Genomic DNA, 19,326 nt, shown 5'->3' with positions numbered 1-19,326 from the left:
TCAGTAAAGCAGGAAATGTGTGATAGGGATTGCACATTGAAAGTGGAAGTGGACTCCTCCCACAGCACCAGACTAGGAAAGCAAAACTGGGGTTTGCATTTTTATCTTTTGGTTCCAAGCCCAGAGCTGCTGTAGACTAGGCTGTGTCAGGGTGGGGCAGAGTTTCACTCCATCTCCAGGGGGCTCTACTCATTTAACGTTGTTCTCCTAGCATTCTGTCCTCTCCCGGAAGTTTGTGGAGGTGATGACAAAGTACAACGAGGCTCAGGTGGACTTCCGTGAGCGGAGCAAAGGGCGCATCCAACGGCAGCTTGAAATTAGTATGTGTTTGACGTTGGGCCAGTGTCTGTCTCTCTCTTCCTGCTATGAGGTTGTCCATCTCTGGGAGTCCTGGGAGAAGCAACAATGATCCTGCTGCTTGTGTCTTCTGCATTCTATTTGACACTTAAACACAGGACACATGCTACGGGATTGGTAGATCTGTAACATGGTATTGTAGATTGAAAAGTAACACATTTATTGAGCCAAGGAATTTTATTTTTCTGGGATCCAACACTTACCTTACCTTCAGGAGACACACACTAAATAGTCGGTCTTCTGAGAACTCATATTGCATTGTGTTTTGTTTTGTTTTGTTTGAGCCAGGGTTTCTCTGTGTAGCTTTGGCTGTCTGGACTCACGTTGTAGACCAGGCTATCCTCAAACTCATAGTGATCTGCGTGCCTATGCCTCTCTGACTGCTGGGATTACAGAACTGCGCTACCATACCCAGTTTCTCATTGCTTTGCTTTGCTGTTAATTGGAAAAGTATGCTTATGAAACAAAAGTGTAGTGCAAGTTGTTGTGAGGAATTAAAAAAAAATTAATGAAACTGGCCAGGTGGCGGTGGCACATACCTTTAATCCCAGCACTTGGGAGGCAGAGGCAGGTGGATCTCTGTGAGTTCGAGGCCAGCCTGGTCTACAGGACAGTCAGGGATTTACAGAGAAACCCTGTCCCAAAATAATAAACAAGCAGTGCTACATAGTTTAGGAATTTAGTAATATGGAAGGATGGGCCCTATAAAGCAAATGCCTTCAAATGGGAGAAGCTGTGTGAATAAAGGTACTAGCAAGAAAAGCAGATGTGTTTGTTGAAGAGTGGCAAGTTGTTTGGGGTTGGAAGGAGGGTGTGTCTGAAGTTACAGTGTAGGGCTGACGGAGGACTACCCACAAATTGTCATGAGGGTCTTCAGCTCTATGGTATGGTGGTTGGGCTAATAAGCAGTCTGAGCTGGGAAATAATACAGTATGTGCCTAGGGTTGGGGCTATCGGTGATAATCAGTAGAGGTGAAGGTTGTTGGGGGGCAGTGTTTGTGAGGGAACTGTAAATGGAGTTGTGCTTTGAACTTATATTGGATGATGTCTTTCTTTTGTTACAAAGCTGGCAAGAAGACAACAGATGAGGAGCTGGAAGAGATGTTGGAGAGTGGCAACCCTGCCATCTTCACTTCTGGGGTGAGTGACTGAGGCACCATGGACAGGGAGGGTCACGGATGCTTCATTGCCTTAGTGGGTGCAGCTCATGTAGGCTGCAGTTACAGCTGTGCTGGGGAGGGAACTTCTGTGCAGTGTGAGGGCCGTGCAGGGCAGACTGTTACTAGGGTGGCTGACGGCCTGTCTGTGTGGGGTCTGTTGTAGATCATCGACTCCCAGATTTCCAAGCAAGCCCTCAGTGAGATTGAGGGTCGGCACAAAGACATCGTGAGGCTGGAGAGCAGCATCAAGGAGCTCCATGACATGTTTATGGACATCGCCATGCTGGTGGAGAACCAGGTAGCTGGCCTGGAGAAAGGCACACACTTCCTTGAGACCCACAGATAGCACTGGGGAGGTCAGGTGGGGCAGGGCACAGGGAGTTTTCATCACAGAGTGATGGAATTCTAGTGTCTTAGGCAGAGATGTGCTTTCTTATCAAGTGTTGGCACGTTGTGCCACCTCAGTCTTGCAATTCTTTGCCTGTGACTTTGGATTCACAGTGATTCTAGTTTATAATGAAATTTTGTGTGACATGGCAAGAACCTGGTTCACCTAGCCACAGCACTTTTTTCTTTCCCACTTTAAATGTAAAGACATGGTTCTTTGGCTGGGGAATGCATAGTTCAGTATAGGATGCATGCCTGACATTCATGAGGCCTTGGGTTCAAGCCATTTTCTGGCATAAGTCTGTGTAAACCAAGCATAGCAGCATATGCCTATAATATTGGCACTTGGGAGAGGAAGGCAGGAGCATCAGGAGCTCAAGGTTATCTTCTAATAAAGAGCAAATCTGAGGCGCAGCCTGGGCTACATGAGACCCAGCATTCCTAAGAAAATGAACAAGAGGTCTTACTGACAGTGCCTTGACAGTCTACTGATATAAACTATTTTTTTTTTCTTCAACCCACCAAAGAACTTAAAAGCAAGTTAATTTTTTTCCAGTTTTGCTTTTACACTTTATGTTTTTCTAAGCATTTTGGCACTTTCTTGCTAAGAATCAACAGTAGACATGATTGAAGAATTAGTAAAAGAGTGTTTATAGGAGCATCTGAAACACTTAGGGTGCTTGACAGTCCATCCCCAGGCATGCTTGCTCAGGGTAGGAATTCAGTCTTGCTTGCATGTGGTGTTCATTTCTGTCGGGTGGTTGGTCCCTGCTTCTTGGGATAGAGTTAGGTATAATGCAGGTTACAGTGCTGTGCAGCTTTCCGGGAACTTCCAGCTCTTCAGCCGCTGGGACAGAATTGGAATGGCTCAGTAGGTAGACTGCTGAAGCTAGTGGAAGCCTGAGCACAGGTTAGCTGGCTTTTACATTAGTTCTCTGGCCCTTTGGTGCTGTCTTCCCATTCCCCTTTCTGGCCTGAGACCCCTTTCTCAATCCCTCCATTTCCACTTTTCTTTTTTCCACACTGCCTTGCTGAGGATCTGATTTGAGTTCCAAGTGATGGTAAGTACTTTGCTGTGTTTATTGAGAGATCTGTGGGGATGGGATAGGGTTGTAAAAGGCCGAGGGGGTGAGGGGAATTCTCAACCTCAGATTTCCAGGAAGTAACTGGAGTGACCAAACCTCCTTGACAGGAAGTAAAAGCTGGGATACGTTTAGGAAGCTTATTAAACTAGTGTCTAGCAGGGAAGACACACACAGTAGCACGGGTGGACCCAACACCTGCTGCTTAAGGGGCTTGGTGATTTCTCTTGAAGGACTTTAGTACTTTCTATTCTTGTATCAACCTGATACTTACTGAATACCTTTTATGTGCCAGAAATGATTTCACAGAAGTGGAAAAACAAACCAAACCAAACCAAACCAAACAAAAAAAAAAAAAAACAAAAACAAAAAAAAAACCAAAAACCCAAACAAAACCTCAGCTTAGGCTGAATGAACTTGGTTTGGGTTTGAATGGCCAAGAAAGGGCCAGTATCCTGGCAATATTTTAAAAATAGGAGATTTAAAAATTTTGGTTCATTCCTATATACTTAAAAAAATAAGAAAATTAAAGAAAAATGTGGGAGAGGGAATCTCTTTTGTGTATTTACACATAGTTACTAATCATTTAGACACACTGCTTCAGACGTCTGGTATAGTGCTGATCTCAAGGAAATACTCCACTGGTTATGGAATGAGTGAGCACCGTCAAGGGCTGGGGAATTACAGGTCATCACGTAGGAAATGGGAAAGTCTGCTGTCCACAAGGATGTGCTCTAAGGCTTCTGTATGTGTCTCGGCACCGAGGACTATACAGCCCCGCCCCTACGGTAGCTGGTGCGGTTGTGGGTGGGTTAACAGTGTGACTTGTGTCTTCTTTCCAGGGTGAGATGTTAGATAACATAGAGTTGAATGTCATGCACACAGTGGACCACGTGGAGAAGGCGCGGGACGAAACTAAAAGAGCCGTGAAGTATCAGGGCCAGGCTCGGAAGGTGAGAGTTCCCTTCTGTCTTCAGACAAGAGAGTTGATTTTGTTTGCTGCTGCGCTTTCTCTCTCCCCTCTTCCTGTCTGCTCTGTCGCTGCCGCATCTTGCATCTGGGGAAAGGGAGCCATGATTGACCGTATTGAGAACAACATGGACCAGTCAGTGGGCTTTGTGGAGCGGGCTGTGGCAGATACCAAAAAGGCTGTCAAGTATCAGAGTGAAGCCCGGAGGGTGAGCACTTGAGCCTCTGCTTGTTGTGCCTTCTCCACCTGTCTTTTTGTCACCTTTATACCCTGTTCTTGAGCCCATGTCCTCTGTCTCTGTCCTAGCCATAGCCTCTTCCAAAGCCCAACCTTAGCCTCTCCTAGAGACTTCCTTCCTTCCCAGGGTACCTTGCATGGATCTGGCTCTCACATGCTTTTGGCCCAAGAACCCACCACACTCGAGCAGCCCTGCAGGCTGGATGCATGGTCTAGTCTTCACACTAATCTCCTCAACGTAGCTTATGAACCCTCAACACATTACATAGCTCCTTGAATCTTTGGAAAACATGGTCCTCCACTCTGCTCACCATTCTTTTTCTTTCTCTCTAACAGGTACTAATGGTTATGTAAAAGTTACCACACTCCATTTTTCTATTTCTAGATGAAATACTTTGAGGGTCAGAGGATAAGTAGCTGGCTTCAGGCCCTCAGTAGTACAGGAGGTGAGCCTGGCATTCACACCCCACTCATACTCTTCCTACCATTTCTTTGTGTCTACCTTTCCTCCTGCCTGCATGCTCAGGAACTTTAAAGCATCTGTCCTCGGTGACTGTGGACATCGGTTTTGTCAACTTCTGCCTTTGTTGTTGTTGTTGTTGTTGTTTGCTTTTCTTGGGCTCTGATATTTTTGCTCTTTAATTCTTTCTCCTCCAACTGTACCTATTGCTTGTGCAATTATTTAGGGAGCTACCAAACTAGTTTTCATCTGAATCTATATCTGGATGACTATTCAGTATATGTAGTTTGAGGTATATAACTGGGCTTCGAAGAGGACTAATGAATACAAGTTGGTAATTAGGACTGTGTCAGAGATATCTTTATACTTCCTGCTGAAAAGGCAAGTGTAGACATATTATGGATTGGTGAGGTGCTACTTGGAGACCTCATGATACCAATTGCTAGGAGTGTACATACACAAGCTGGTAAACTAAGAGCTGTAGGTATGCCACATTTGTACTTTCTGGCACTGCTAGGCAAGAGGAAACTTAAGAAATGTAAAATATCCATGAGAACATTTCTATATAAACATGTATTTGTCTTACTTGGATTGTGATCATTTTTTTCTTTATAAAAGAGATAAAAAAGGCTGAATTTTAGATGTGGCTATTACCCGTTTTTTGTAATAATGATTTTTATTTTTGTTTCTTATCCCTTTCTCCAGAAATTGATAATTATCATTGTGGTAGTAGTTGTGTTGCTGAGCATTTTAGCGTTGATTATTGGACTGTCCGTTGGGCTGAAATAAGAGTGGCCTAAGGGGCTGCTGCACTGACATGTAAGTAGATGAGCAGCTCTGGGGGAGGATGGATCGGCTCCTCCTGATGAACTAGTCTGGCATTTCATAATTCTACTCTTTTCTAATGACTATCATAATGAGTTCTAAAACTGTTGTTAGCCTCGATTCTTTCATTTCCTTAAAATTCCATTCTTGGGTTCTGGCTGCAGGATATGGGTCAGGTCTTCTATTTTTTGTACCCTGAAGATTCTGTTTTTACTTTGTCTTGTCACTTGGCACAATTGGCACCTTATTCTGACTGTCTGTACCCAGGAGGCATGGGTAGATATTGGGTGTAATCTGGGAGCTGTCTTCTGAACTCTTAGTAGCTTTCTTGGAGCTGGGCTTAGCTTTCCACGTCCTTTTTTCAACATAACTGAAGTTTTATGCTGCAGCCTCAGGCCTTTAAGAGTTGTGCTTGTGGTTGAATAGTTGGCTCTTGAATGAAGTACTTGATAACATTTTAAAGTGTTGAGTCATGGCAGAGAGTCCGCTAAACACCTTGTACATAGAACAGAATCCTCACAACATTCTTATGGGACAGGTAGTATTATTTTAGAAGCGAAAGACTCAAATTTTAAAGAAGGGTTAAATTCACACAGCTAATAGTGGACCTATCATTGTCTACAGAAATTCTAGGCTATCAACCAAAATTTATTAATATATAGTTGACCAGTAAATCAGACTTAATAATGGTGAGCATGACAAAGATGATCTAATAGTCTTTGGGACTTAAGAATGTCCTTTTTTTTCCTGAATAAAATAGTATATGCTATTCCCCCCCCCAAAAAAAAACAAAAACAAAAACAAACACAAAACCCCAGGGTTTCTCTGTGTAGCTTTGGGTGTCCTGGACTTGCTTTATAGACCAGGCTGGATTCGAACTCAGAGATCTGCCTACCTCTGCCTCCCCAGTGCTGGGATTACAGGCATGTGCTACTATGCCCAGTTAGTATATGCTATTTTTAAAAACTTTTAAGATATAGACCAGTAAAAGTTACCTTGTCATATTATTTCTTTTAACAAGTAGCAGGCTCACACACTCTTAGTTTTGCATAATTCAGACTATATTAATTATATAGTGCTTTTATCCAGTTAGAAAAATCATAAGAGCTATTCTTTATCACTAAAATCTTGTTGTAAATCTAATTCTCAACATGAGGACATTTAGCATTTCCTCAATGTTGGAGTTTATATTATTTTGCTGTCATTAAGTGTGCAAACTTTATATTAGATTACTGAAATGAGCATGGACCTCTGAGAGCTGATGGCAGACTGTGTGTTGACACTTGGGGCTGGTCTTTCACTTTACTTCTGCCCCACCCCATGTGTCACTGCATTTTCCCCCTTTCCATGTGGTTCGACGACCTGGAAGTCAGATTATTAACTCGGAGGTGCTCAACTTTACATTGAGAGATAACATTGATGAGGCAATCAAGATCTCATAGGTTCTATTGATTTTTTTCCTGCCATCATTGTAGCCCTTGATGCCTTCTGTCTATAAAGTTTTAGTTTTGTGCTCAGTCTTGATTATCTCAATGAAAAGTATGGTACCGTGATGCACTAGTTGCCATGTTTCCACATCCTCAGGTGAAAGACACCTGGCTAATGCAGGGTGCCTCTTAGCCGTCGTGCCTAATGTCAAGAATTCAGAATGTAAAAGATGATTTTTGAGGAGGTTAACACTATTATTTTCAGTTGGCTAACTACACCCTATAGCATTAAGTTGCTGTGAAGTTATGTGCCTTTATTGCACATTGCTCAGTATCCCCTAGGAAAAGCAAGGTTGATTGGGACCTAGCTCTAGGCTTACCTGTCTTTCATGCCAGCCCATCACTGAGGGCATTCTGTGTTTAAAGTCTGCAGTTGCCTGCCAACTACAGCACTAAGATGCCATCAATGCCCCTAACTTTGAAAGCCACTGAAGAAACTAGCCCACATTACTTCACTTCTAAGCTGAAGCAGCCAGAGTATAACACCCGAGCTTTCCTGTAGTGTGTGGGTTGGGCCTGTCTGCTTCCTACGTGAAGGGAAGGCTCCTGGAGATGTGGGCATTGGATTCTTCTGAAGCCTGAACACAAGAGGAAGGCTGCCACATGCTAGTCAGAGGACAGGTGTTCTCAACTAGTGATTGACTCTGCTTCCCCACATCTTTCCACAGGTGACAGTTTCTGGCACAAAGGCTTATAAGTGGCCTAGATATTTTTTAGTTCTACTTTACGTAACTGAAACAAATGGAGTTCATTATACCAAGTCTGTATCTTTTGTTGGTCTCCCTACCTGCCACCTGCTGGGTCCCCAGTAGCTCTCTGCTCACCTTTTATGTCACATGTATTCTTTTATTGGTGTCCCTTCTCGACTACCACCACTATAGTCCTCTTTACCTCCAGCAGTGGTTCTCAACCTGAGAGTCATGACCCCCAGGGACCATTGGAAAATACAGATATTTACAGCACAATTCATAACAGCAGTAAAATTAGTTATGAAGTAGCAGTGAAAATAATTCTATGGTTGGGGAGTCATCACAGCATGAGGACTGAACCCAGGGCCTTGCACTTGCTAGGCAAGTGCTCTACCACTGAGTTAAATCACCAACCCTGAGGAACTGTATTACAGAGTCACAGCATTAGGATGGTTGAGAGCCACTGACCTAGAGGTTTTATTAGTTCTTTCAGAGTAGAGATCTTTTGTTTCACATGTGCAGCCTGAGATTTGTCTCTTGGCTATTTCGATTTAGTGTTGATTTCTGCATGCTCTACCTTGTAGGCATTTCTGACCTTTGATCTCTACATTTGGGGTTTGTGGCCAATTCCTCTGTTCCTTAGCATTGTCTTGTGTTCTGATCAGCTCCCCTCTCCTTACCTCTCTTAGAACCAGACTTCACTCCAGCTTGGCCTGACCACTCTTGTCTCCAGATGGGAGCAGAGTTTGAGTTTGAGTGGCCTTCCTGAGAATGAGGGGCACCTGTTCCTTTATTTCCTGGCTCAGCAAACAATCTACCCCCCGGAAGAATCTAGTCTACCTGATGCAGCCCTGAGTCTCCTCAAAACCACCTCCCACCCTAGCCACTGAAGTACTCTCCCTTCTGGACTGTGTGAAGCAACCCAGCGTTTCCCTCCCTCTGGTGTGTCAGTTAATGCTTGTGCCTTGGAAATCCCCTGAGACCAGCCCAAGGCGCTGTCTATCTACCTCATGGAGTATTCTCCTGGAATATGTTTTGTAGAGGAATAGCTAACAAAGTGAAGAGGTTCTTCTAAGTTTGGTAATACTGTAGCTTGGATCAGAGCCCCTAGCTGGTGGGATACCAGTTCTTAGTTTGTTGTCTAGTGTCCTGAAAACAGGAGGGACTAATGGAGGCCATTTTGGTCCTATAAATTGGCTTATTTGAAATTCACCCTCCAATTAAGCTCTAAGTTCAGCTTGTGGGCCACTTTGGTTTTTTCTCTGTATCCGTTCTTGCTTACCCAGACGGATCAAGGTGACAGTCCTTTGAAGCTACCACTGGCAAAGACTGAAGTTTTGGAATACCCTTCCATGTCTGAGTCTTGGAAACTGGCTAGTCATTTTAAGAGAGTTACTCTTTGTGAAGCCATTACCTTGAGGCCAGATAGAACCAGGGATTTACAACTGGTCCAGGGACAAGGTGCTACAGTCTTAGGCTCTGGAAATGCCAGTCATTTGTATGTTCCAGGTGTACTTTTATAACTCTGTATGTGAGAGATATGTACATATTTGTCTGCGTCTCAGGAAGTAGGAAAACTAGAAGATACTATGACCTCAAAAAAAGAAAAAGTGACAAAGGTAAACAGAGCTTGGCTAAAAGCAGGTAAGGAATGTATGCTTACCTCAAGTGAATCACTGTAGAAATGTGATTTTTCCCCCTTGCCATCAAGAAGCTAGTTTCTGGCTGGCTGCTGAGATGGGAATCAAACGAGACCTTCGGAGTAAGGACTGAGTTGGTTCCCATTGAAGTTTTCTGCATAGCAGATAGAGTGTGTGGTATTTCTTTACCCCTACCTGCTGCCTACACGAGTGTTGTCCAGAGAACATCTCGCAGCTATCTGATGTTATCTGCACTATCCATGTGATGTCTCTCTCTGGTGGCAGACTATAGAGCAGCTCTTCCTGCTCTCTTTTTCTCCTGTAATTGTTATCATGGAGGCGACAGCCTGGAAATCTTTGATTAGTGATTGTAACCCAGTGGTAAGCCTTAGACCTTTGGTAGTCCCTGCCAGTGTCCCCGATTATCATTTAGGACCTAAATTTGATGTGTTGTGGAACGGGGTGAACACTCTAATGTAGGCATTGCCTATGAACTTCCTTTGGAAAGGCTCCTTCTTCAATCACCCAGCACTCAAGACAGAGCCAAAGGGATGCTCTCCTCCCTATGGCTGTGATGTCTGGCAGGACTGGTTCCAGCTAGGAGGGGAGCCAACCCTCAGTGCAGGCCTTTCCTCTCTGACAATGAGGCTAAGGGCTGAATGGTTTGAAATGCCACATGTGAAGGGCTTTTGTTGTTTGTATTTTTAAAATGTAAACTTGATTATTTTATTGCTAATTTAAAAATAAATGACTTTATATTGATTGCAAAACAGCTGAGTCCATCTCTGCAGAATGCTTTGGTGCCACCATGTGGTCACTTTTAGTGTCCCAGAAGCAACTGTCACTTGCTCTAGTAGTAAGTAGATCAGTTAGGATGCTATCCAGAAGGCAGAAAGGACAACACACAGATCCTTGTGGATCTGATTTTAATCATTTTCAGTCTTTAACCTGGAAACATTTCTACAAACATGCCAGATCCATCCATTTTCCTTCTGGCACTCCCTGTCCCTTCCTCCCCTCTTCGATGTCTAGCTGCCCCTGTCTCCTTCTCGTCAGAATGTGTATCTGCACAGTGATGCTGTTTCTCATGTATTTCTCTCTCCTTGATGAGCAGAAGAAGATCATGATCATGATCTGCTGTATTATCCTTGCCATCATCTTGGCTTCTACCATTGGGGGCATATTTGCCTGAAAAAGGTGAGCTGTCTGGGGAGGGTCAGGCCTGCTGTCACTTGACAAACTTGTATCCTGGGTGCTCTCACTGTATGTCACCAGGTTGCATAATAAGGAGTTGGTGAGAGTTGGGCACAGGAATTGCCGGATGTTAGAAGAAACCAAAGAAAGGGACATTTTGGAGAGATGTAGATGAAGAATAATTGGGAGGCGGTAGTTAGTGAGGGACATGTGGAGACAAGGTAGCAGTCTGCCCCGTGCCTGAACCTGATAGTACAGTGATTCTCAACAGTGAGGGATGTTCACTCCTGTTGGAAAATCTGAGCCCCTGTATTTGGAAGTGGTAAAAGGAATAAGAATTAATTTTTGCATTGAGCTTGCCTTAAAACTCCTGTCTCCAAGGCTAGAACAAGCTAGTGTAGTTTTGAGAATAGTTTCTCACCCCTGCAGAGGAGAGGTGGTGTCCTGGCCATGAACACCATGCTATATAATATGATTTTTTCTTTCCATTTTCTGTTACTTCCTTCTGCCCTCACAGATGGAATCTCAACAGGCATGTCCTATCTTCCACCTCTGTGGTGCCATCACGTCTTCCCTTCAGAGTCTTCATCAGCTATGCCTCTTTTCATTAGGACACTTACAACCCAGGGCACCAATCAACTGCTTATTAGCTGTTAATTAATGGAAATGTGGAGTGGAAGGGGGTAGGGATGAAAGAACAGGGAGCACAGCAATACAGTTGGTTTCTATGGCCCCTAAAGGACAGGCCTACATGGTGGAGAAGCCTAATGGGTCCCTGTATAGGGTACACCACCGAGTCTGAATGCCAGGATGGTAGTGAAGAGGCAGGTATTACAGCATGCCCAACTCAACAGGGTCTTAACTGAACTCTATGAGGCCATCTCTCAGGTCATGGTACTCATTACTACTACTCTAAAGGCTCTTCAGCCTTAACCAACCAGTTGTCTACTTCCTTCTTCAGGTCCAAGAAGTTTTTATGCATAGATTGTTTAAGGATAGGTACCATGCCTATCTTAAACACTACCATGTCCCTACTGCTTAGCACACACAGCACTTGCCTCTTTCAGGTATCTGCTTACTTGTAGTAGCTTTGATTCCATTCAGGGATGAGTCCTTGGGCTTGACTTTTAAACTCTTTACGGTGTCATTAGAATCATGGGGTATTAGTATCAGAGCTGTATGCAAAAATATGACAACTTTCCCATTACCGTATCATAAAGTGTTTTTGTTTTGGGGGGTGAGGGTGGTAAGGTTGGTTTTCTATTGGTGGTATAAATTTCTATCAATAGTCTCTCATTTGGCAGAGATGGTGGGTGGTCTCAGGATGGAGGTTCATTCACTAAATTCATTCCTCCAACAAAACAAAGAAGTTTATCCTATGAGTCAGCTTCCAAACCAGCATACCCTTTTATCCAGAACAACAGGAGAAAGTATAATAAGCCTGCTGCATCAGCCCTTACCCGGTCTATGTTAGCAGAAGCTGCAGGTCAGTGACATGTGCGAGAAACTGGTCCAAGCATGCCACCAACTCAAGGTTTCATTATGTTTTGGTTAAAAAAATAATTTATTTTAAGATTATTACATTGTAAGATGCTCATTAGGATAAATTAAAAATCTGGGTCTAACTTAAAGTAAGTGAAATACTTCTATTTTTTGCTGGAGATCTTATTTGTTAAGAAGGATAAAAACAAATGTGTGCTGTTTCTTACCCACCTTCAAAAGCAAGTGGTTTATACTTCTATCAATTCCTGTTTCCCTGAGTGTGAATAGGGGGTGCTGGTTCCTCAGAAAAACAGATTAGTCTTGTTATGGACAAATGGAGCTGGAAGCATGAAGTTTTGGATGACAAGGGACCCTCATTTATCCAGAAGAAACGTGTGTGCTCCACATACATCAGACCCTGAAGGGACACAGAGGCCAAAATGCCCCTCCTTAGATAGTTTCAGACCTAGGAAGCACCATGGGTTCCAACTTTTGTTATGAGTTCTTTTGCTAAATGGTATATTCCTTGTCATAGTCCATGTTTCCCCTTCTGAGACTAACAGAAGATGGGCAGATGGGCATCAATAAATATCTGTTCAACCTACTAATCTAGTTACTGTCATTTTTATTCTTATTATTCCAAAAATGTACTTGTAATGACCAAATGTCATACACTATGCTGAGTACACATTTACGTTTCCAGAGCTATGAAATGCAAAGACAAGTTTCAGCCCTGGAGGCATGCAGGAACTAAGAGTTGCTACCAGGCCCCCTTTTTTTTTGGGGGGGGGGTGGGCAGCGGGAGGTGGAGCTGCCGCTGTCTATGCCGAATCCTCCTTCATCTCTTAAGCAACAAACTGACCAACGAGAAGTGGTACCCTGAGGTTACACTCAAACTTTAATTAGAAACAATCAGGTAAGTTTTTCAGAAGTCACTTACTCAGATGTCTAGTTATGATCCAAGAACCACCAAGGATCCTAAGGACAATAAAGGTGCAAATTCTCACTCCAGAGTCTGTGCACATGTGTTCCTTGTGTTTTCACTACACACGCTTAGGCAAGTAGAATTTGCCCCAATATCGCCCTTTGTGTGTCAAGTCATATGGGCTCAGGAATTTCCGTATGCCAAGCATGTTGGCAGTGGCTATGCGCTCAAAGGTCCAGGGATTTTGGTTGTTACGTTCTCTTTCTTTTTGATCTTGGTGCATCTTTTCTAGAGTCTGACGGCTCACGGCCTTTGCAGGAAAGGGCAACTTGTGGGCAACTTGGTTCAGGAAACCCTGTACCTCTTTAAATTCACAGCGTCCACCCATCTCAACTATGAGGCAGCCAGTCTTCACGGGTGTCACATAGTGATCAACGGCACCTTTACCTCCCCCCATGCGCTGCCCGACACCTTTGCGAGTGATGGGCTTGAAAGGAGCTGGTACTCGCCATACGGCAAACATGTTCTTGGGATCCATAGACCGGTTGATTGTCAGGCGTATCATTTCAAAATGGCCCCAGTGGAGATAACCACCTCCTAGTGCCTAAAAATGGATTAGAAAATCAAAATACACAGGGATTTAGAAATATTTTATGGAGTCTATTATACCTCCTTTTTTTTTTTTTTTAAATAATAATTGGCTTTAATGAAAACATAGAAAATAAAGCATAAAAGTCCTAACTAGTAATACAGAGGAGACACCCAGGGACAGTAATAGAGGACATCAGGGGTGGAGTCACTCAATGCAGAGCCCAGGGATGCCTTTTTGCAGATATGGCACTTAAAGCTGAGGCTAGCATCCTAAGAACTAGTCAAGAGAAAAGAGGAGAGTCCCAGGCAGAGAAACACTGATTAAATACCCCGACCGAGTAAAGGGCTTGGTGAGTGTAAAGAGAATCAGTGTAGCTGGGTACAGTACAGGAGGAATGCAGAGTGGGATACAGCTTTGAGAGAGCAGCGGCAGCAGCAGCGCTCCAGGGTACAGCAGGCCAGGGGAAGGGGAGCTTGCACATCCACCTGTGTGGCTACTGACATGAATCTTTACAGAAGCCACCCAACAGGAAATAAAGCAGCTGCTGCTCTAATCTTCTACCTGGAATACTTCACTTTTACCAGAGGCTTGAAAAGATCTCAGTCTAACTGGACAATTGAGGCAGCACCTGTGTTCCCTGCTTTTACAGTAGTTTTCCTTACTCCCTCTATAGTTTCAACCCGCATGAAATAGTAAGTGGAGATCCTGGTGTAAATAATATTAAATTTTCAACTAAACACTTTTTGGAATAGCAGATAAGATCTAACATCATCTTGTTGTACACAGTTTCACCTGGATATGAGTCATCTGTCTGTTCAGTGTATACCTGTTGTACACGCTGCCTGCCCGTTGGGTGCTTGCCACCCACTAGGCTATCAGATCACTGTGACAGTATCACAGGGCTCAGAGACAGAATCCAGTGCTATCCACACTCTCAAGCATATAGTGCATGACTACTGTTCTCAATCCTACACTAAAGAAAGACATCATGTTTACCTGGGAACCCAGTAGCCTCTATTTAAAGAGCAATTGAAATGTGGCATGCATGTGTGGCAGTTCTAATAAATGTAGAGGAAGAGACTAGAATCAATCCAAACAGTAGAAAACGCTATTAGTCTTTATCACTCACCAAAATTGCAAAATTGCCTTTTGTGAATTCAGTGGCTTCAGTTGAAGGTCCTCGTATGTCCTTCAGGTTTTTAGGTTCTCTCCTTACTTTTGGCACAAGTGGGGCCCTTTCAACAAATTTAAGCTTGGGCCTTTCAGGGATGGAGACATCTAGCAGAAGCAAAGACAACCAAGAATGAGTGAGAGTACGCTACTTGCAGGATCTACATTCTCCCTATGAAGATTCCCAAGAATCTACAGAATAATAACTCTAGTGCTTACTATTCTCCTGTGGACATTTCTACCAATACAGGAATCTTTTGGCTATTACAGTGATTATGCGAATGTTTTTAAACCAAATTCACTTATTACGCCCTGCTCTATGTTCAGCACTTGTAATAGGCACTGTCCTAAATTATTTCATTCACCATAAAAGCAGCTTCCATATTTTGAGACAGTCGTTTCATCCCCCCCATCCTGATCTCAGTAAGACGAGGCGCCTCCCCTTGTATTAAGGCTGGATGAGGCAACCTAGTTTGAGGAAAAAGGTCCCCAAAACCAGCAAAAGAGTCAGAGACAGCCATTGCTCCCATTGTTAGGAGTCCCACAAGGAGAGCAAGCTACATAACCATAACACATATGCAGAGAGTTGAGACAGTCTTTTTTTTCCCTCCAAGACAGGGTTTCTCTGTGTTGCTTTGGCTGTTCTGGACTTGTTTTGTAGCCAAGGCTGGTCTCAAACTCACAGCGGTCTGTTTGCCTTGGCCTCCTGAGTGCTGGGATTAAGGGTGTGGTAGCACACACCTATGGGTGTCAGGTGATTTCTGTGTAACCTCAAACTTGTAAGAAGTGCTGGACTGAGTGTGTGTGTGTCACCATACCTGGCAACCTTTATACTTTTTAGAGCTTCTTCCTTTTTTTTTTTTTTTTTTAAGTTTGAACTCCTGGAAACCTAATTACACTAAACAGACAAGGTGGGGGGATACAAAGTGAAGTATTAGAAATTGAAAACAAGGGGCCTATGAGGTATCTCAACTGCTAAAATGTACCTGCTGTTAAGCTTGCCTACCTGAGTTGGATCCTTAGGGTCCACATGGTGGAGGGAGAGAACTCACCCCTAGAAGTTTTCCTCTGACCTCCATATATATGCCATGGCACGTGTGAACCCACACATGTACATGCATACAAAATAAATACAATGTAATAAAAATAAAATATTGAAAACAAGAGCACACATAATTTTCACCTAGGTCAAGAAGCAGATATTTGGGCAGGTGGTGTTCTAGTCTCCATTTTAAAGAAGAAGAACTTAAGGCGTAGAGACATTTCACACTTAACTAGGTTATAACACAAAAGCCACAAGCACGGTCTTAGTCACTGTCCCTCTGGATGCCAGTGAGGGAACACAATACTACACTGTATGAAAAAATCAAATTCTTCAATTGTGCTGTATTTTTCTTGGGAAACTTACAACCTAGGATTTCTCTGATCAGTATTTTAACATCTTTATCCTCTTCATTTGGCAACTTGGGAAAAATAATTGTGATTCATAAAAAAAAAAAATTAAATATGAAAAAAAGTATGGCTCTAAGATAAAACAAAACAAAACAAACAAAAAACAACCAGGAAGCTTTCAAAGATTCATGAAATTATAAAGTTGCTATTCCAAGTTACTCCCCCCACTAACTCCTATGGGCAACTACTGTGAAAACTTTGTAATGCTTTTTTTCATCTACAAGCTAATATGCACTTCTAAGAGCACACAGTGTTTTGCCTTCATGTATTAATGTGAAGAAGAGGTTGTTGCATCCCCTGAAACTGGAGTCCCAGATGGTTATGAACTATCACGTGGGTTCTGAGAATTGAATGTAGGTCCTCTGCACGAGCAACAAGTGCTATTAATCTGATGCGCCATTGTTCCAGCCCACACAGTAGTTTAACAATTACGTGCAGGAGACACTCCGATGTCCAGGCCATTTTTTGGAGTTTTTAGTATAAAAGACTAAATTAGAGTTACAGGACTGCAGTCCACCTGGTTGCTACTGCTAAGTGTCTGCATGTATGTACTGTCATTTAGAGATAAGACAGAGAAGATAAAAAGTCTAATTAATGCCCAGTTAGCACTGACTGGGTAGATTATGGGCCACATATCAGTGATAGTATGCCAGAGAACTAAACCAACAGGTATTTGTTCCTCAACAACGAAGACCTTTTATGGCTTGGCTTCTTTTATTCTTTGCCTCCGGTGCCTAGATCACAGGTTGGCAGCACATCATGCCTTCATTACATGTATCTCAATGGACACTGGAAGCACAAGAGCACCTATGATGTCTTTTTATCATCCGTTTGGTTTTAGCAGAGGGGGAAAAAAAAATGGAAATGACAGGCACTCACCTTCAAAAGTTGGTACTGGGAGGAGCGTCTTCAGACCAGCACTGGCGGGAGGGGCAGCCCAAGAATCTACAAAGACAAATCAAACCACTATTGTTCCACTCTGGATCATTCCTGATAGGTGTCTAGAAGTATGGGGGCGCAAGTCGCACTAAAAGGGCCCCCAAGGGAGCTAGTAGGGTCCCGGAGCACCGTTTCCTTCACATGACCCGGACCCAGGCATCCTCATAGTGGGAGGTGCAGGTCCTATCGGAGTTTGGAGTGTGGAGAGGAAGGACAGGGGAATGCCTTTTTAAAGACCAAACGAGTCTTCTGACCTGAAAAGTGCACCCGCAGGAGTGGTGCGGGAGCGCGCGTCAGCAGCTTCCACATGGCCATGCGCTGGCAGCTGGGTCAGCGTTTCCCTCAGTAACAACAGTAGCTTCCTTCCGTGAAGTTCAGAGCTCAGTCGGCCAGAAACGACACGGGACCGGAAGTGACGTTGGCTGCGTTTCATTCCTTTGAAAGTCCCGACGGAAGTGGGGGAAACTTGAGCCCAGCACCTGGTTCCGGAGCAGGTGTCTGCGGGTTCAAGGTTCGGCGTGTCAAGCCACGCCCAAAGTGTTTCATGTTTCTGTGAGGATCTCCTGTTTTTCCTACTCAGGTTTTTCTCCTTGGTGTAAAAAGCGGTGAAAGCCTGAGTTGGTAGGCAACTTGTTCCCTTAACTATCGCTACATTATGTCCCTTTTCTAGAGGACGTTAGAAAGATGCCATAGCCTTGTCATTGGCTTATTTACTGGGTACTCGCAGTTTGGTCCTGACAGACCCTTAAGAAGCGCTGTAGCTGGAGTTTTCAAGGTAAAAGCACAGGTTTGGACAATCCCTATTGATAACCTGTCACCAGTATGCCAATTAAAGAGAAAGCAATGGCAAAAAGCTGCTATACATTTAAGGTGGCTTAATTTTGAATAATAGATGAAGGGGTACCATGACCATCCAAGACTGCGTTCGTATCCTGGATATGAGTTTTGAGTCGTTTACTTGTTTGTTTGTTTTTTTGGGCAGAATCTATGTAGTTCTGGCTGTCCTAGAATTCAGTATGTAGACCAATGCTGTCTTCAGGGCCCTGATATGAACTTCGAGTTATTTATTTATTTTTTGAGACAGACTCTCTCTATGTAGTTCTGTATGTCCTAGAATTCACTATGTAGACCAGGCTGGCTTCTAACTCACAGGGTCCCACCTGCCTCAGCCTCCCCAGTGCTGGGATTAAAGGCATGATCCACCACACCTGACAGCTTTAAGTTTTAATAGAGGATGAATTAGGGCATTGGTTGGGGAGTCGGCTAAAAAAATAAATCACTAATCTGTCTTTGTCAAGGTTGATCATTGCCTCAGTTCTGGTTTGGCATGGTGGCCATCTCTCAAACTGGCATAGTTTGACAGGTCAGTCTGTTTCTATAAGAGATCGATTCTATTTCAAGATACAGCCTTGTCTTCGCTAAAGAGAGGCAGTGTTCTGTCTTCAAGTTTTTCCCTTCAAGAAACCCAAGAGAAGGAGCTGGAGAGATGGCTGCATAGCTCAGAGGACTGGCTGGTGTTCCAGAGGATGGGCGCTAGCGAATGGACCACACCATAATTTAATAACAAAGGGTGGTGAAATAATGCATAATTATCTTTTGGGAAATGTTGGGCACATTATTCTTTATGAGGCTAGAGCTTTGGAATGACAAGAGGATTTGTATTCAATCTCTTTTTTAAAAATGAAATTTAATTTACTTTGAATTTTTTACATATACTGTATCCAAGCTTTTAGAAGACAAATAGGATTAGCAAATGAGACCAATGTGTTTAAGTCATGTTAAATATGTGTGCCCTTAAGAATTAATTTCACAAACAGTAAATGCATCCTATAATACTTGTAGATATACTGGGAAGATTGCTTATAAACCTACACACCTGTGCAATGTATCTGCTTCCCAAGTGTTAATGGACGTTACAAAGCCACCTTAAGGACATAATTTTAACTTGTTTACCTTTGTTAAGACCATATCCCCACCTCCTGGCCTGGCAAAAGGCCATATTTCAAAGGGCTAGGGAGGGCTCAGGACTCCAATCCCCCCCCCCCTTTTAAGAAGAGATGTAATTCATTCCACAACCTGTGCCATCCATCCTAGGAAGGTCAGCAAAGGTGCTTGATCAGAGGCCAACAAAAATCTTGATTGAGAGGAGTCTAAAACTGGGAAATAGAGACCTCCTTCTGTCTTATTTTCACCATTATCTCTTTATTTAAAACAGGTCTGAGCTGAGGGTTAGTTTTCCCCTTAAATTTTTTCTTTTTTCCCCCTTTACCCTAAATTT

The 19,326-nt window shown here is 43.4% G+C and overlaps 2 protein-coding genes across 5 annotated transcripts in view; one reads left to right on the top strand and one right to left on the bottom strand.

Annotated features, from left to right (window-relative positions):
* Stx3 (syntaxin 3) overlaps window positions 1–12,015 on the top strand; it is a 41,257-nt gene extending 29,242 nt beyond the window's left edge. Inside the window, exons 6-11 of one of the 4 annotated variants that reach the window (XM_051146170.1) lie at window positions 212–320; window positions 1,424–1,497; window positions 1,681–1,815; window positions 4,054–4,164; window positions 10,409–10,491; window positions 11,006–12,015. In XM_051146170.1, coding sequence (XP_051002127.1) covers window positions 212–320; window positions 1,424–1,497; window positions 1,681–1,815; window positions 4,054–4,164; window positions 10,409–10,486 — 507 coding nt within the window. In that variant the 3' untranslated portion in view covers window positions 10,487–10,491; window positions 11,006–12,015. Of the gene's footprint in view, window positions 1–211; window positions 321–1,423; window positions 1,498–1,680; window positions 1,816–3,828; window positions 3,940–4,053; window positions 4,165–5,358; window positions 5,473–8,343; window positions 8,928–10,408; window positions 10,492–11,005 lie in introns of those variants that run through there. The other 3 variants (XM_051146169.1, XM_051146172.1, XM_051146168.1) reach the window with 3 other exon arrangements.
* A 778-nt stretch (window positions 12,016–12,793) lies between these two features.
* On the bottom strand, window positions 12,794–17,423 carry Mrpl16 (mitochondrial ribosomal protein L16). The gene is made up of 4 exons (XM_051146167.1): window positions 17,303–17,423; window positions 16,989–17,054; window positions 14,617–14,765; window positions 12,794–13,499 (listed from the first exon to the last, which is right to left on the bottom strand). The coding sequence occupies exons 1-4, from the start codon at window positions 17,361–17,363 to the stop codon at window positions 13,014–13,016; spliced, it is 762 nt and encodes a 253-aa protein (XP_051002124.1). The 5' UTR covers window positions 17,364–17,423; the 3' UTR covers window positions 12,794–13,013.
* Between the last annotated feature and the right edge of the window lie 1,903 nt (window positions 17,424–19,326).

Source organism: Acomys russatus, chromosome 5 (assembly GCF_903995435.1).
Source record: "Acomys russatus chromosome 5, mAcoRus1.1, whole genome shotgun sequence".
Taxonomy (NCBI): domain Eukaryota; kingdom Metazoa; phylum Chordata; class Mammalia; order Rodentia; family Muridae; genus Acomys; species Acomys russatus.
The sequence above is the reverse complement of the archived record's forward strand: the minus strand, read 5'-3'. Positions and strand labels throughout refer to the sequence as shown.

What these genes read in the sequence shown, in the direction of transcription:
- Mrpl16 (XM_051146167.1), bottom strand. Translation starts at nt 17,363, where the DNA reads ATGGCCATGTGGAAGCTGCTGACGCGCGCTCCCGCACCACTCCTGCGG. An exon ending in CCTGCGGGTGCACTTTTCAG is followed by an intron (nt 17,055 to 17,302) that starts GTCAGAAGACTC and finishes TTGTCTTTGTAG; the next exon opens with ATTCTTGGGCTGCCCCTCCC. An exon ending in CCCAGTACCAACTTTTGAAG is followed by an intron (nt 14,766 to 16,988) that starts GTGAGTGCCTGT and finishes TGCTTCTGCTAG; the next exon opens with ATGTCTCCATCCCTGAAAGG.